Genomic DNA, 16,911 nt, shown 5'->3' with positions numbered 1-16,911 from the left:
GAGTGTGTGTGACTCGAGGGCCCGTCTCCTAAGGACACCCACATTTGTAAAAAGACAAGGAAGAGGAGGGCGCTGGACCTGGGGAGGAGACACGGGGGGGGCACGAGGAGGTGTGCTCCAAGGCAGGTGGTGGGACGGGGGCCCCACAGACTTGAGGCCCCCCTGCAGGATTCGGGATGGAGAAGGGTGGCCAAGGGATGAAAGGACGGGTGAAGGGGGACAGGGCAGAGACGTGCAGAATGCGGCGTGTGTGGACAAGGGGGCAAGGGAAGCCGCTTCCTGCCTGGAAGCCAAAGTGTTCATCCCATGGAACTGAATGGGGGGAGATTCAGGACACGGGGAAATCAGTCCTTCTGCGCTGCCAGAGGATGCCATGATGGCCGCCTGAGAAGAGGGCTGGACCAGTTCCTGGAAGAGAAGGCAGTCAGTGGCTGTGGTCCCAAAGGCTCTAGGCTACTTTGGGCATCCGAGGCAGGATGCTGGGGAACATGGGCAGGGGAGTCCTGCTGCCCTCAGAGCCCTCGGGGCCTCTGGGTGAAGAGGGTGCTGGGGTGCCTGGGCGCTGGGGGTGTCCAGCAGAGCTCTCCCTGTGCGGCAAGCCCTCCAGCGAGAACCAGATCGCTCTCCCCTCCCCCGCAGTCTCTTTCTTGGCCTTTAGGAAGGGTGTGAAGATGTGTCCTTTCAGTTTAGCCCTTTCAAGACGGGGCTCCTTTCATCTTTCACTTCTTTTAATTGTGTCTCCCATTGTTGCACATTACAGGGGTGGTTTTCCAGCAAATAAGGGGAGTCTTATTAGCACACACACACAAACACACGCATCTCACTCCTCATGGGCGCTCCACAGGGAGAGCAGGACCGGCTGAGGATGATGGGAATGGCACTTAAAACACACCTGACGGCTAGCAGGTCAGGTAGGGTCACCTTCCCGCTTCCACGCGGGACCTGCTCCGGTGAGTATCTTTATCCCACTTCACCTACGGATCGCCAGAGAGGGATCCACTAAATGCAACTCCTCCGAAATTCAATGTTGCTTGTCAACCCTTGGCTCGGGGGTGGGGGGGTTAGATGGTGGCCCCCCATGGGCTGAGGTTCCTGGAAGGCAAATGTTTCCCCCCTCCTCTTGACAGCCATGTGTCCTGAGGAGACGGTGGCCTTGATGAGAGGAAGGTGAGCACGCCAGCTTTGCGACATGGTGTGAGGCAGCCTATTCTGCTGCTGCTGCTGCTGCAGCTGCTGCTGCTGCTGTTTCCCTGCAGGCCAGTGCCCTGGACCTTTGCAGTGTCTCGCACTTCCTCTGGTTCGAAACAGGGGGCTCAGCTCTGAAACCCAAATTCCCCAAAGGCACTGATATGGAGGGCCAACGAAGGCCCATTTGGGGGATGGGAGTTCAGCATCTGCTTTGAGAAGAAACGTTCCAGGTGATGATGGATAAGCAGAAAGGCAAAATCCAAGTTGCTTCTGTTCTCCTCTTTCTTCTTCTCCCCGAGGCATCGTCCCAGCCAGAGGGGTCTTTCAATGGGCTCCTCCGGTCGCAGAGGCTGCTTTGCTCCCGGCCTTAAGGGAGTTTCAGCCAAGAATTCCTCCACCACCACCTCCTCCTTGCCCTTCTTTCCCTCCTGCAATCAATTATGTAGTTACCATTTCTTATTATATGGCCAAAACGCTCCAGGTTTCTGCATTTTCTGTGTTTTACCATCCCTTGATCTGAAAGTGTGCTCTTTAGTGCATCTTGTTCGGTCAAGGAACGCAGGAAATTCATGGTGTCCTGAGATGTCCCAGAGCCTGGTCCGAAGACTCACCAGGCATCCACCCTGTTGAAGCCGAGCTGGTCAGGGCCTGCCTGAGTTTGGAGGGGGGGCCACCCTGAATTCCACAATGGGAGAAAAGTGGGATATAAATATAATAAAATAAATACATAACGCCACATTTCAAATGCTTCTGCCGTGTTAAAATCACCTCTCTTAAAGTTCGCGGCTGAATTCCATGGAAGTGCTTTTTTTTTTTTTTTTTAATAATTGCAAGATTATTTGTGCTCGGTTTGTGTGCTCGGTTTTCCCTCTCAGCAATTGAGAGTCCATAAAACCTGGACAATCCATGTTTGGACGCTCCCTCTTTCACAGCAGGGCAAAACTCACAGCCCTCCAGATGTGCTGAATAGGCCTGCTGGAGGGGCCACACATGCTGAGGTCCTGCACATCTGCAGGGCGACACATTGAGGCCCCCCGCGGGGGTTGCAGGATCAATGCCCAAAAGAAAGTGGCCCTGCCATGAATTTTAGCTTGGAATCCCACATTTCAAAGGAAAAAAAGTGCATCTGCCAGGCGAGCATGTGGGCATCTTGCCTATGGCTTGAGAGCCGTGTGTTTTGTGGAAGGTTTCGCTCCGCCACATGGAGGTAAGTGTGGAAGAGCGCACGAGGGTCACACCTAGGCTCCAGGTGCATGTTCCCCAGCAACCTGGAGTCCAACAGCTGCTTGTGCACGCGAATCGGGGGCAGGTAATGCCTCGCTGGCTCCGGAAAGCATGTGCACCGGGCCACCGGCCGCACGACAGGGAGGGCGAGGGCCTGGATCCCCCGCGCTTCTCCGGCAGGTTCCCCGGTCAGGGAGCCGGGCGGCTGCTTCCACCTCTGCATTGCTGCTGCTGGGCGACCGCCCCCTCCCCGAGCGATCAGTGACCTTGCGGAGGGGGCTGGGTGGGCCGGGCTGGAACACACCCTCCTGGCTCCGGGGATGGAGGTGGGCGAGGAAGGGGAGGGTGTTGTGGCTGAGCATCGGCCGTCTCTCCGGAAGGGGGGGCTCCCGGCTCCCCCAAGCATGGGGGCTTGGCACAGGGCGGCAGGAGCGGCGGCGGCTCCTATCCTGCGCCGCTCCGAGCGCGGCCAGCCAGCGGGTGCCCGGCGGAAGGCGCGGCAGCCGAGGAGGTGATGCCGCACAATGCGCGGCCAGCCCGGGGGGGGGCGATGGAGGGGGGGCGTGGGAGCCGTGCCAAGCCCCTGCCTGCTCTCAGCCTCCCGAGCAGCTGCAGCCTCCCCGGCGGCGCCGAGAGGTCCTCGCGCGGGGTTCCGCGCCCCCTCCGCCGCTTCCCACCGGCGCGCCCCGCGCCCCTCCGCCGCTCCCTCGGATACGGGGGCGCCCGGATTGGCAGCCCGCTGATGGGTGCCGGAGCGAGACCGCCCGCCCGCCCGCCCCTCGCCCGGCTCCCCCTCGGGCTCGCCCGCCTCCCCGCCTGCCAGCCAACAAAGGGGTCGCGGCAGCGCGGCCCGGCCGGGCGAGGGAGCGGCAGAGGCTGCCCGGGCTGGCGAGGGCGGCTCTCGGCTCGCCGGCCCGCCTTCCCCTCCGCCTGGCGCGGCTGCTGACGGAGCGCTCCCGCCGCCCGCCTCCCCGGCAAGCGTGGCCCGGAGCCCGGGCGTTGCTCGCTCGCTCGCTCGCTCATTCGCGCCGTCTCTTCGCAGGAGCCCGGCGGCCGGGGGCGAGCGCTGAGCCGAGAGGCGGGCGAGCACGGCGGCGCGGGGCGGCCGGCCGGCGCGCCGCCTGCGAGCGCCGGCTTCCGCGGACTCGCCCAGCGGGACGGCGCCGGACCAGCCGCCGAGCAGCGCCGAAGGTAAGGCTGCGCGCCCCGGCCTCGCTCGCCGCGGACCCGCCCGGCGGCGCCTCCCCGAGCGCCGTGCCTTGCGCCTCGCGGCCCCGCCGGGCGCCTCCGCGCGCGGCCCCCCTTCCCCTCCCTCCCCTCCCCTCCGCGGACCCCCGCCGCGCCCCTTCGCCCCTCTCGCGGGCGGGTGGGCGGCCGGGAGGATCCGGGAGCCGCTCGCCAGGCCGGGCCGCCCGCCCCCCGGAGGAGCCGCAAGAGGTGAGGCAGGCGCCGCGCCAAGGGAAGCGAGTCTGCGGGGGGCGGCGCGCGCCTGCCCCCCCCCCCCATCCCCGCGCCCCCGGCCTTCCAGCAGAGCCTCCGGACGCGGTGGCTCCGGGGTCCATCCTGCCCGCCTGCCAGCGAGCCGCGGCTGCCTGGTCCCCAGCCTGGCACAGCCGGGCTGCCATCATCCGTGGCCCCTTCCGCTTCTGCAGAGCCTGCATCTGGCGAGGAGGGCGCGCTCCCCGCCCCCACCCCGTCTTCCCTGGCCATTTGCCATGGCATGGGATCCAGCTCGCCATGTGTGTGGAACAAGGAAGCGGCTTTTCTCTTCAGAGGAGACTCCTACCGCTGCCCCCCCCCCCCGAGAATAACAAGTGGCTCCCTCCCATCCCGATGCCCCCCCTTCCCTTCCTTATTGTGAGTTGCAGAGATAAAAATCCATGATCGCTGTGTTAGCATCGATTAAGTTGTGTTTTTTTAAAGGGTGGAATTTGGGCGGGGTTGTACAGCTCAGTTATTTAATGCACAACTCTTAAAACGGGGTGGTGGGGAGAAGATGCTGACCAGTGGATAAAGGACCTGCGATCATCACGAAATGCCAAGTCGGGCATCGGGCGGGCGATTTACTGAGTCCCACAAGCTGTAGCGAGTGCGAGAGGAGCCCCGGCTGCATATCGATATTGCAAACCGGGGGCTGGAAATATGAACTGCACCAGGCAAGAGGGCCAGAGGGGGCCTGCTGGATGCACCAGTGTGGATAAAGCGCTGAAAATATCGCACTGTCCAGAGGTCTGCACAATTCCCTCGTCTGTTTGCAGCATGTTATTTGATTCCGTTAAAAACTAATATCTGGCATGTTTGCATTCGGCTCTGCATCTGTGAGAGGAAGAACTGATTTTCCAAAACAAATTTGCTCTGCAAAAGAACAGGAAAAACCCATCCCTTTCGAGCAAAGCCTTGTTGTTTTGCAGGAGGTATCTTGCCTGTATTCTGCCAGAAATTGCTAGTTTCAGTAGACCCTGTTTATTTAATGCTAGGTAGAGCACCATGCTCACAAGGACAGTGGTCCTGGTAGCTGGCAGTTAACCAGCTCCCAGGGAATGGATTTCTGAGGCAAACTCTGCTTATGAATTCAGCCTGTGGGATCAGATGTGTTTGCAACAGGAGTGAGCAGAAAGTTTCTCCTAATGTTTTGGACTTCAGCTCCCAGCATTCCTGATCATTGGCCCTGCTGGCAGGGACTTCTGGAAATTGAAGCCCGAAACATCCGGAGAGCTAAAATCTGGCCTACAACATGCACATTAAAAAAAATAAAAAAATCGCACTTGCGCTGCACTATGGAGCTTGTAGTTTAAGACTTCATCAACCATCCCTCATGCACAAATGCTTTTCCAGTCCTGGTGCGCATGTCCTCTGGGTTTAGATGGCAAGCACTGACATTCTTGCATGCATGCAATTTTCTCCCTTCAAAGGCAATGATTGGGTCAAAAGGGATGGAGGATCATGGGAAGGCAGTTCATGGGAATCCAAGAAAGTGCCTGTGGTCCTCAAAGGCTTAGGATTTATCTCGCGTTTCAAAACTCTCAGAAGGTCACTTGTTTGCAGACTAACGTTAGAAAGTGATGCAAGCAGCATCAGTTCTATTTTAATGTTGTTTAGAAAAATGGGTTGTAAATTCTTATGGTTCCATTTTACATGATAAATTCTTATGGCGCCCTTTTACAGACAAGGGACAGAGACTGACAGATCATGATTGATGCGTGACTGCCCAGTAACTTGATAGCTGAGCCAGAATTCCCGCAAGTGGCGTTGTCCTGGGTCCAGCGTTAGTCCTACATGACATGAATGGGGCTTCGGTCACGCTAGCCCTGGGCAGAACCCAGAAGATGCTGCCTTGTTCTTGATTGTGCACTTGAGATATGAATTAAGCTGGTGGGCTCCACACCTCATCTGACTGGGAGCAGTGGAACTTAGGTTAGCTGTGACTTGAGCGAGCCAGTCTGGTGTAGAGGTTTGAGTGTTGGACTGCGACTTGGAAGGTCTGGGTCGAAATTCTCATTCAGCCCAAAAACTCAGTGGAAATGTGGAAATTCTGAGATGTGTTGCAGGTTCCAGTTTCGAAACATGGATATGGGCTTCAAGGTGAGGTGCGATCCCATGACACCTGGAGGCATGTCAGGCAACCCCTTGGGGGATTTCAGCACCTGCTTCCTGACGGGTCAGCCTTCTTTCCCTAGTCTCGCCCCCGCCACCATCCTGGGCTGCCATCCGGTACCTGCATCTGTTTCAGAGCAAGGCCAACGACACGGATGCTGGCTTATTTCTGAGTTGCTTGGCACAGAACTGCTCCATAAAAGAAGTTGTAAGTCTTCTGGAGAGACACCCCTTGGCCGTGTTGGTTGGGGATGATGGTAATTGTCATCCAGCACATCTGGAGTCAGTCCAAAGTAACTTGTGACTGCTGTAACAACAAGGCTGCGAGCACCCCCCCCCTTCCCTTCTTTGGCATCACATTAATGATAAGCTATATATAGGTCTCTGATCACCCAAGAAGTAACTTTCTCACACTTCGCTAATATTTTGTACTTCCAGTCAGAGGGTGTCTCACCTCAGACTCTTCCTTGTTACATCAGCTGCATGTTTGCTCTTTGAAAAAAAGCATTTCCGCTCCTTCTAATATTAACCTCCGCAGCAGTTGGTGCTTGGTGAGAGCCTGTCCTAGTTTTGCACATTTGACTATGAGCAGGCACCCTGTTGATGAAATAGGTCCGTGGATCCTTCTCACTTGCGGCATTTCTTTGTGGGGCTCATAAACTAGGTGTTCCGAGCAGAGAGCATGGGAGGAAATGGCGTCTGCAGAGCAACAGCAGCTCCTAAGAGCAGCTCCTCTGCAAGATTCTTGCATTCGGCACCCTCCCAGTGCTTGCTCAGAAGGAAGCCCCTCTGACTTCAATGGAACTTACTCCTTGGCAAGTCTGCACTGGGCCGCAGCCTTAGACTGGGAGCAAATCCAAGGGGGCTTACTTCCAGGTAAACAAAGGCAGAATCGTGTGCTGCTCGCTCTCCTTCCTTGCTGAGTCTTTTGCAAACGCATAAGAAGCCCTGTTGCTGGGGGAAAACCAGCCGAGAAGCACCGGATTCATGGATTAAGTAAAGCAACCCTAAGGAGAACTCAAGCTGCAGTTCATAAACGCCATCCCGAGGCATCAGTGGAGGATGGTTATAAAAGCTTTAAAGAAAGAAAGAAAGAAAGAAAGAAAGAAAGAGAGAGAGAGAGAGAGAGAGAGAGAGAGAGAGAGAGAGAGAGAGAGAGAGAGACGGACGGACGAATTCTCTCAGGGTTCAGGGACCCTTTCAAAGCATCCAGCCAGCGCTTGCGTCCAGGCCCTGCCACCAAAACGCCATCCAATGGCCATCCAATGCTGATAGAGCCACCACTGCCGGGCACGGCTGGCCCGCTAAGCAGAGAGGAATATTTCGGGATCATCCTTGCACTGGCTGTGCAGCTGGGTGCTTACAGCGCCGGACTGACTCTCGGGAGAAGCAGCTCCAGGCCCCACGCAGCCACGGGCCTCTCTGAAAGCCTTCGGGCTGTCGTGGCCCCTCCGCCTCACCTGCCGCACAGGTTGTTGAGCGGATCCAGTGAAGAGGAGGACTGCGCAAGCCACTTTGGGTCCTGGCAAAGAAGAAAACCGCCCTATCGATGCAGGAATACATAAATGCAGATGTTTGTCCTTTGCACTCTGTATTCCAGCTCTGACTAACAGCACCTCAGACTGAGGAAGCAGCATCCCACCCCCTACGTTGTCCTTAGACATGGGGGGTGCCGGCCGGGATTTCCGGACCCCCACATGCGAAGCCCCCGGCTTTACTGCCCCCCCCCCCAGGTTGCGGTCGCTTCCTGGGCTTGCTTCATTTGCGCTCCGTTGCTTTCGGTGAGGACGGGCAGAGCATGGCCACCACACCGATCGCCTCCAGCGAGAGCAAGGGCCAGGCGGAGCGTTCGACTCGGATGGGTTGAACGCCCAGCAGGGCACCCAAGAGAGTGAGCCGAGGCAGCCGCAAACCAGCTCAGCCTTCGGCATTGCCAGTTGGGAGACCGTTCTGCAGGAGGTGCAGAACCTCTTGTGGCTCAAGGGCCGAATTCCACTGGAGAAGCCCTCTGGGAACCCATTCCGGGGGTGGGAGAGCCGAAGGGAAAGGGTGGACCAAGGTGCCAGCAGTGGCTGAAAGGGTTCCTGCCAGGAGCAAGCTCGGGGAGAGGCCTTCCCACCCTTTCATGCAGGGGAAGAGAGGGAGGGCAGAGACTGCGTGAGAGCCAGGCAGCCGTCAAATGGTCCCTGGTCACAGGAAAGGGCATCGGCCAGGCCGAGACCTCCAGAGGGCCAGATCTGCGCCCCCGCTTGAGAACGGCACTGTGGAGAGAGCAGCTGGTGGCAAGGGGCTCCCCCTGGATCTGTGGAGAAAGGGTCCCGGAGTGGAAAGCTCTGGACTACGCAGGGATGTCCCTTCCCAGGGACTGAATTCCGATTAGAAGATGCTCTCGGTGGATGCATGCCGTGCTGGGCACAGCCAAAGGCGCAAAGGGCAGCCCGGAACGCAAACATTCAAACAAATCAAAACCCCAAACCCAGAAACCCTGGAATCCTGGAGTAGGCGGGCCAGAAGGACCTGCAGGACCATCCAGTCCAGCTCCGGCCGCAGGTCAAGCCAGCTGTGCCAGACGGCTGCCCAACCGCCTCTTGGACACCTCCAGTCCGGGAGAGCGCACAACCTCCTGAGATCTTTGGTTTCATTGCTGTGCTGCTCTAACAGGCAGGAGGTCTTTCCTGATGTCCAGCTGGAGTCTGGCTCCCTGTCACTTTAGCCCATTATTCTGGGACAACTGAGAAAAGACCCGGCCCTCCTCTGCAAGACAGCCTTTCAAGTATTCGAACACACCTCCCCTCCATCTTCTCTTCTCAAGGCTAAACATGCCCAGCTTTCCCATGCCCTCCTCTGAACCCTTTGCGGTTTCTCTGCGTCTTTCTTAAACTGTGGTGCCCAGAAGTGGACGCAATACTCCAGATGGGGCCTAACTGGCTAGCGCCGGAGAGAGGGAAGCCCATATCTCACGTGGTTTGGAAGCGATGCTTCTATCTATGCAGCTCAACACAGCAGATTTTTTTCTGCAGCCACAGCTCCCCTTCGCTCAGATTCAGCTTGTGATCCACCACGTGCCAGAGGCCTCTTGGCGGGCAGTTCTGACTCCCCTTGTTTCTATGACCCCAAGCGGCAGCCCAGGGGTGCAAAGAGGGTCTGCTGCAGCCGTTCGGGTTGCTGCAACAGACGAGGAAGCAGGGGGTCGCCCCGGGCTCACCAGCAGCAGAGTCCCGCACGACGTGGAGCGAGCAGCACCCCCCCACCAGCCTTGATGCCGCCGCGCCTGATGTGGGCGAAGGTCACCAGGGGTCCTGCAAGTGTTTGCAAAACGCCCTTGGCTCAGCTTGCCCTGCAGAACCGGGCCAAGCACGGGAAGGCGCCACAAATGCCGGCGCGACGGGCTCCGCTCGGGCCCATCCCAACTCTAGTTCCGAGTCGATATGGTTGTGCCGTCTGTCAGAACGCCGAAGTGTCCGTGGGATGCAGAAGCGACTCCGGCAGTGTATGCGTTGCTCCTGAGCGCCTCCGCTGGAGTGGAGCTCACACGACTCCGGAGCCGAGAGCAGCAAAGCCAGATGCGAGGCAACTGCAGGGGGGACGCGGGGAAGCGCCCAGCTGATGCAGTCGGTCCCTGGCCTGTGCGGCAACCACGATCACCTGCGTGTTGCTTCATGGGCTGCTCAGGGCATCCTGCACCTGTGACATGCGGCTCATTGGCGGCTCTTCCCGAGGCCCAGTCTCAGATCTTCTGCAGGCAGTTCTAGGCCAATATTTCTTGCTTCTGGAGGGCTTTAGACTCCCGTATTGAGGCAGGTGAATGTGGTGGCGTCCGGGTGTCCTGGGTGAGGTCCAGGTGGTACAGTTTGAGGACACTGACAAGGTGCTTCGGAACATTCATGCAATCAGCTCATTATCAGACCCCTGCCCCTCTTGGCTCATCAAAGCTGGCAGGGAGGGAGCGACCCTCTGGGCCAGGGGGTCCGCGATGGCTCCTTGCGAGAGGGACGGTCCCAAGGCACCTGACAGAGGCTGCAGCAAAGCCCTTCTGAAAACCACCTGACAGAGGGGTGCAGCAACTTTGCCCCAGTGGCAAATGCCCCTTTCCTGGGCAAGGCCCTTGAGCAGGTGGCAGCCCACCAAATCCGGGCTCTCTTGGGTGAGACTGAGTCAGGGCGGAAGCCAGGCTTTGGCAGGGAAACTGTCCCGGCCACCTCTGTGATGAGCTTCATCAGGAGAAAGACGGCGAGTGAGATGCTGCTGATATTCCAGCATCTCTCAGTGGCTCCTGATGTCGCTCCCTAAGGGCACCATTCTGGCACCGTGTCCAAGCTGGGAGGGGAGGCCCTGCACTGGGGGGTTCTCCTCCTGCTTGCACGGACGGCTGCAGCAGGTGGTTCCTGGGGAATAGTGCTCAGCCAGAGGATGCCCCCGCGTGGGGGTCTGCAGGGCTCAATCCCCAGCCCCACGCTCAATATTTGGCATCTACACGAAACCCCAGAGCGCCGCCATCCAGGCTTTGGGATGCGCTGCGGTCAGTTTGCGGATGACAGGCAGCCCCAGGTCTTCTGTTCCTCTTCGGAAGGCGAGGCTGTGGGGCTTCTCGACAGGCTCCTGGCTGTGGCAAAGGACGGGAGTGGGGCGAACACGTGGGAGCCCAGTCCAAAGAGGACTGCGATGCTGTTGGCGGTGGTTCCCGTGGCCGGATGGGAGGTGCTTGGGCAGGGCCACACTCCCCACGAAGGAGCAGCTGTGGTACCTGGGACTCCCTTGCAGCTGAGTCGCCTCTCCAGGCTGGGAAGGTGGCGCTCCAGGAGAGGGCCTTTCGGGGTCGTCCCGCTGGTGAGGGCCTCCCTGGTGAGGTGCAGCTGGTCCCAACTTTGTTGAATTTCTGTTACCAGGCCAAGATCTTCTCGCAGGCATTTGGCAGCAGGGTCTAATTTTTCTTCTCAGGGGAGTTTAACAGCTTCTAGAGATGTGTATTTGCTAGTTTTTGCTAGTGTACTTTAAGGTTTCACTCTTTGCACACCTCCTGGAGAGCTATTGAGCAATTTAGAAAACTGATGCATGAATGCCAGGCAGGGCCGCTTGTCCGGATATCCGTCGGTCACAGGGGCAGTGCTGGAGACCCGACACTCGTCTTGCCTGTAGTGTCCTTCTTGCACCCCTGCCAGGCTCCCCCTGCCAGAAATCCCACGTGTGCAGCTGCCTCCATGGATAGGGACCTCATGCGCTCCCACATGTCTCCATGCACAGGGCACACAGAGGAACTTTCCATGCGCACACGCCTCAGGATCAGCAAGATATGCGCCTTCACACAGAGATATGCACATGTGCACCAGTCTTAACGTGAGTAAGACAGGCAGGAAGAGATTTTGCCAGATCAGCCTGCCCCAAGCTGCTGCCTTCCCGAGGCCTTGGACTACACCTCTCATCATCCCCACCAGCCTGACGGAAAGCTGCTCTCCATGATTCACCTTCCACGTTCTCTCTCCGCCTGCTGCTGCTCAATACGATTTCCATGACAACCCATTTACCTGCTGTTTTCTGCCGGCCAGATCTAGCCCTTCTGTGCTCAGAGAAGAAAGTGTAACCATAGCGCCCACTCCGTGAGCCAAACGCCCCAAGTCCCTCCCCCAGCGCCGGGAAAAGACCCCCAGAGGACCCCCCCGAGAGCCTCCACTGGCCAGTGCAACTGGATGGGCCAAGGGTCTGCACTGACTCTGCGCGGCCTCAGAGGAGCGGACGGGGACGAGCAGCGGGGGCCTTCGGGCTGTTGCCTCCAGTGGAGGACAAAATCCCCTTTTAATGCAGGATGAGCTGTGCCGAATTAGCTGTATCTCCTGGCAATTCCCCGTGCACACTTGCATTCTGGGGAGCGGGACGCTTGGAAGCCAAGGGTGGTTTGGAAAGGATGCTGTCAGCATTCTGCTTTCTGCCGGAGCCTTCTGGGCCCTGTGCCTTGTTTGAGCAGGTATATCCTGCAACAGGTGTGGGCAACGTGGAGCCTGCATGCAGTCCTCTGCCAGGGATTGTGGCCTCCAGAGCCCATAGCATGCCTCACCCGCATCGCCACACCTTCCAGCTGATCCATATCAACAGGGGCGGGGAATGGCCACCTCTCCCCCTTGAGATGAGCCCAGACAAGAATTCGGGGGGGTGGGCGGGAGTTAGCCATGTCCCTCCCAGCAACCCACAGCAAGAGCAATGATCTCGAGCAGGATCACTGGGGGAGGGGAGAAGTGAAAGCCCCCCCCTTCATTGAGGGAACCCACAATGCCAAGGGGGGCTGCAGACACACTCGCTGCCCCATCAGACTGTCCTGGCACAGCAAGCAGGTTCTGGGGATGATTTCTGGCTTCAGCTCAGACTGAGGCTTTCCCTGGAGAGAAGTGGGGAGCCAAAGAGCTCTGGTGATTCAGCTGTTGCACCAAAGCCAAGGAGACTTGCCCCTCCTTGGTCGGTCTCTTTCCTGCTCCGTTTGCACCGCCGCCTTGCCAGCCAAAGAGCAGGGAGGGGTCATGAAAGGCACATGGAGGCAGGCCGGTGCGTTTCTAGCAGACGCACACACAGGGGTTCCACACCAAATGAGTTTGCATGGCCCTTTGGTTCCACAAAGTGCACACGTTGACAAATGATGGAAGCCACTGGCTTGTTGAAACAATGACCAACATATAAGTCTTTATTATTTTTACTTGAATTCAGCTCAACAGAGGAGCATCTCTAAATGATTTATATATGCAGCACATGACTCAATGCATCATTATTATTACTAATTTCATTTCTTTACCACCGAATAGCTGAAGCTCTCTAGCTGGTTTACCTCAGGCCATAGAACAACACAGTAAAATTTCATAAATTACACCATTGCTATCCCTCATAGAATCCCCTTCCAGGCAGCCTTCTCCCATGTCTAGATGTGTTGGACTGCAATTCCCATCATCCCCAACCACTGCCCATGCCAGCTGGGGCTGATTAGAGTTGCACTGCACTGCACTAGAGGGCGCCAGGTGGAGCAAGGCTGAAAGAGGAGCCCACCCGACCGGCTTGCCATTCCGCTTAGAGGCCAGCGGAGTCCGAGCCATTGCCAAACGCCGCCAGGGCTGCTGAGGGATTGGGATGGCTGGCTGCCTTTGGACTGGAGAGTCACCTTCTGCTGATTTGGACTTTTTTGCTCATTTGGGGGTTCTGTTAAGGACCGGGAGCAACAGAATGCCTTGGAATAAGAGCCAGCCTCTTTTTGGAAAGGCAGGCGGCAGTTGTGCATAGAAATGGGATTAGGATTAAGGGGCTTTCGTTCTTTGGCTTGTTCTACGGGGTGATTAGCAATATTGTGGGAAAGCAGGGCCAGTCGCAACAGCATCTGCCTCGCAAAGGCACCAGGAATCAAGGTTGCTTTTCCACAATAACAAAACCAGAGCACTCGCTCAGTACTATCATCCATATGCTGGTGCAGTGAAGCAGTCGGGGGGGGGGGCGTAGGGGTGACTGCCCCCCTTCTCTCCAGATAGGCCTGCCAGACAAGTCACTAATTACTTGCGTTTAGCTTTGGGGGTCCAATTCAGTGTGTTGACTGCAAATGTCTGAGAGTGAGTCAGGAACTGAAATGCAAAATTGTTGATTTTCTAGCAAGAATATGCAGCTTGGCACAAAACCTTCCTCCTCACCGGAAAACTGGAAGGTAGCCAATGTAATGCCATTTTTAAAAACGAGACGCAAGGTGAAGAAAGGAATTGCAGAGCCCTTAGCATGACACCTGGCCTGGCGAGGAACAGAGGGCGCTGCATTTCATTGACTCATTCTATTTATTTATTTTGTTTCTGTGCCATCCACACTCTCTGGCCCTTTTGCAACAGATGAAGTCAGAGTTGTTCAATATGCAGAAGAATAAGCCAAATGAGGAATAATCAGCATGGCTTCGGTGGGGGTGGGCATGGGGGGTGGGCATGAACTTGATCCCCTGCCATACAGTCACTGTATTCAAGGGGGGGGGGCTCATCCACGTAGGTTTCCGTTCCCCATGAGGCAGAGAGCAGGGCTGGCCCTACAGAGAAGGCAGGAGATCTGCATGGGGACCCCAGATTAAGCCATGACTTCTAGCTGCGGTGAACACGGACTGGACGAAGTCCGGAGACAGCACCAAATAATTCAGGCAACAAAGACCCCAGGCAACGATTCCAAGCAGATCTTTCCGGAGCGTCTGAGTGGAACGAGAGGCCACCGGGCTCCCGGGCTCGAGTCTCCCATCCAGGCTGGCCCTGCTCAACTTCCAGCCTGCACGTGGAACGAGAGTCTGCCGAGGCCCGCCTGCCACGCCGATACGTCTGAACCAGGATAAGGACACAGAGCCAGGGCTCAGGGCCAAGCCGCCCGGCCCCGTCCTCGCCTCTCTGTGTGCTCCATGAAGCCGCTGCGGGGTGGCAGGAAGAATCAGGCGGCAGCAGGGAGAGAAAGGGTTAACACTCCCCCCCCCGCTCCACAGGACTAATGAAGCCCCCCTGCCCTGCCACGGGCCACTCGGACACCAAATGCCGGTTGAGGGTCTCCCGGTCCCTTGCAGCGTCTCGTCGCTGCTTCGGGAGCTGCCCGTGGTGCTGAAAAGCGGCCAGCAAGGCGGCAGGCCAGCTGAGCCGAGCGGGGCGGCCGTGGGTCCCGCAGCTCCTCCGCCGGCGCCTCATTCTGCCTCCCGGGAGCCCCCCCCCCCCCCGCCGCATGCCTGGCTGAGCTCACGCCCCCTCCCAGCGGCTCGGTAGAAGGGAGGGGCGACCTGGCCCTGATGCATTTAGGACCCCCAGCCCAGCCCAGCAGCAGGCTTCCGCTCCGGGCAGGGCCTTTCTGTATGTTGACGATGCGATCATGCCCGGAAGGAATACGAGGATCAGGTATTCCCATCACAAGGAGGAGGCTGCGCATCTCAAAAAGATGCAGAGCGCCAACAGAAGGATTAAGAGGGAGCACTGTTTCCCTAAAAGCGCTGGGGGATTTCAGTTCTAAAACAGCAAAGACGATTTAAAAGGGGGAAAATAGTTGTGTGGGTCACCCCATTATGGGATGAACTCCCCAAAGAGTTCCCCCAGGCTGACTTTCCTTTCCCTCAGAGATCTTGTTCGAGGCTTTTAGGGTATATCCACCCATTCCTGTGCCATTTGTCATTGCGAGTTGCGTTTTCATCTGTTCAGGGAACACGGATTGTGGGGCAGGTTAAAGCTGGAACAAAAGAGAGCGTGGTATGGGGGCGGGGAACCCGGGGGATGTGGGTTCGAGTCCCCACTCAGCCATGAAGCTCCCTGGGTGACTTTGGGCCAGTCGCTCACTCTCGGCCAGCCTACCTCACAGGGCTGTTGTTGTGAGGATCATATGGAGCTGTGTAGGCCACCCTGGGCTAAACAAGGATGGGATAGAAATGCAACGCAAAGGCGATTGCAGCATGTGGCAGAGGCCCTGTTGCCAAGAAAGCACGGTGCAGGTCAGAGCGGTCTTGCTAGCCTTTTGGAAGTTTTCTCACTTTAAGCTAAAAGCAGCTGGAATTGCCCCCCGCCCCGGCATCGGCTCCTTCCTCCAGTGGAACGCAGCCCTGAGGGCTTCTCTTGCAGACCCTGGGCTGAAAAGGGTCTGGCTGCCCCGTCCTGTAGGAACCCACCTCGTACCACATCCAAGCATTTAATTTATTCTCTTACGTTCATTGTCTGCCTAGCTTAGTTCTCGTGGCCCATATTGAGCGCAGAGCCCCAGGATTTCTGGCAGCAGAGGGCCTTTCCCCTCCCCTCATCCTCCCAGTCCTTTAAAACCTGGAGAAAGCAAGACTTCTGCCACTCCACCTAAAGGCAGTCAACCCGACCCATGACTGGCAGCTACTTTCGAGCATCTTGGGGTGGAGAGAAGGCAAAGGTCACTCTTCCCTAGGCCCACAACATATTCAGAATTTTTTCCCTGCAAAGCCAGAGGGCCCCTTTCAGCTCCACCCTGGCATTTCCTGTTGTGTTTAAAAGACAAATGAGCAAGCAGGAAGGAGGAGGAGCACCAGCCGTGCAAGATGAGGCGCCTTTCCTCCATCCTCTTCCCTGCTTCCCGGGGGTGCTTCTTTGCCACTCAGATTCAGTTCCAAGCTCACTCACGGGTCCGCGCCGGTGCATCCATCCCTCCGCTGGTTGGAGATGGGGCGGGAAGACAGCCGCACACCAGCTTCCCTGCTTGCCTCTTTTCTCCCTTGTGGTTGCCCCACAATTCAAGCTAGGAAGCCCCACCGTCTCCTTGCCGCCACCCTGCCGGCTGGTTTACTTTAAACGATGTTTGGACCAGCCACAACCCCCTTGAGCCGGTGGGCAAGAGAGAGCGCTGCCGGATTCTGCACCATCAACCAAGGGGGTCGGTAAAGCTAGCAAAGCAAACCCGTGCCAATAGAAGCTGCAGTCCAGATCACGGCAAGGCCGGAGAAAAGGGAGGGGCTTCAGCGCTTCCCTAAAGGACCCCAAAGAAAGGGCCTGCTGAACCGCAGGGGAAGCTGCGTCCAGAACCGTGGGTCCACCCCTGAAAAGGCCCCCTCCCTTCGGTTCAGCAGCCCGGCTGCGTTTGGTGACGGTGGTGACCCCCGAGGGCTCGCAGGCTAGTGTGGGAAAGGGGTTCTTCGAAGGCTGGGCCCCAACCATCCGCGACCCCTGGGGCGCCATCCTGGGCTTGGCTGGGCGGAGAGGAGCCCTGCAGCCCGAGCTGGCTGGGGATGCCGGGGGCCGCTGGCCTCTCCTCTGCCAGCCCGGGGCAGGATCGCCCCTGAGCGACGCGAGGGTCAGGCAGGTGGCGGGGCTCGCCACGTGGCGGGCACGGGGCTGGCGGGCGGGCGGGAGGAGGCCGGAGCCAGGCCCCGCTGACCGCCTTCTCTCTTGCAGAGCCGCCGCCGGGCCGATGCTGACCGGGCCGCCCGAG

General features: G+C 58.0%; 1 protein-coding gene across 1 annotated transcript in view; it reads left to right on the top strand.

Moving 5' to 3' along the window:
* The first annotated feature begins 2,389 nt into the window (after positions 1-2,389).
* The window catches only part of FBXO41 (F-box protein 41), a 57,172-nt gene continuing 42,650 nt past the window's right edge, over positions 2,390-16,911 (top strand). Inside the window, exons 1-4 of the mRNA XM_044428467.1 lie at positions 2,390-2,395; positions 3,455-3,603; positions 14,552-14,640; positions 16,547-16,773. Coding sequence (XP_044284402.1) covers positions 2,390-2,395; positions 3,455-3,603; positions 14,552-14,640; positions 16,547-16,773 — 471 coding nt within the window. The remainder of the gene's footprint in view (positions 2,396-3,454; positions 3,604-14,551; positions 14,641-16,546; positions 16,774-16,911) is intronic.

This window comes from Varanus komodoensis, unplaced genomic scaffold, assembly GCF_004798865.1.
Source record: "Varanus komodoensis strain SLA01 unplaced genomic scaffold, ASM479886v1 scaffold2, whole genome shotgun sequence".
Taxonomy (NCBI): domain Eukaryota; kingdom Metazoa; phylum Chordata; class Lepidosauria; order Squamata; family Varanidae; genus Varanus; species Varanus komodoensis.
The sequence above is the reverse complement of the archived record's forward strand: the minus strand, read 5'-3'. Positions and strand labels throughout refer to the sequence as shown.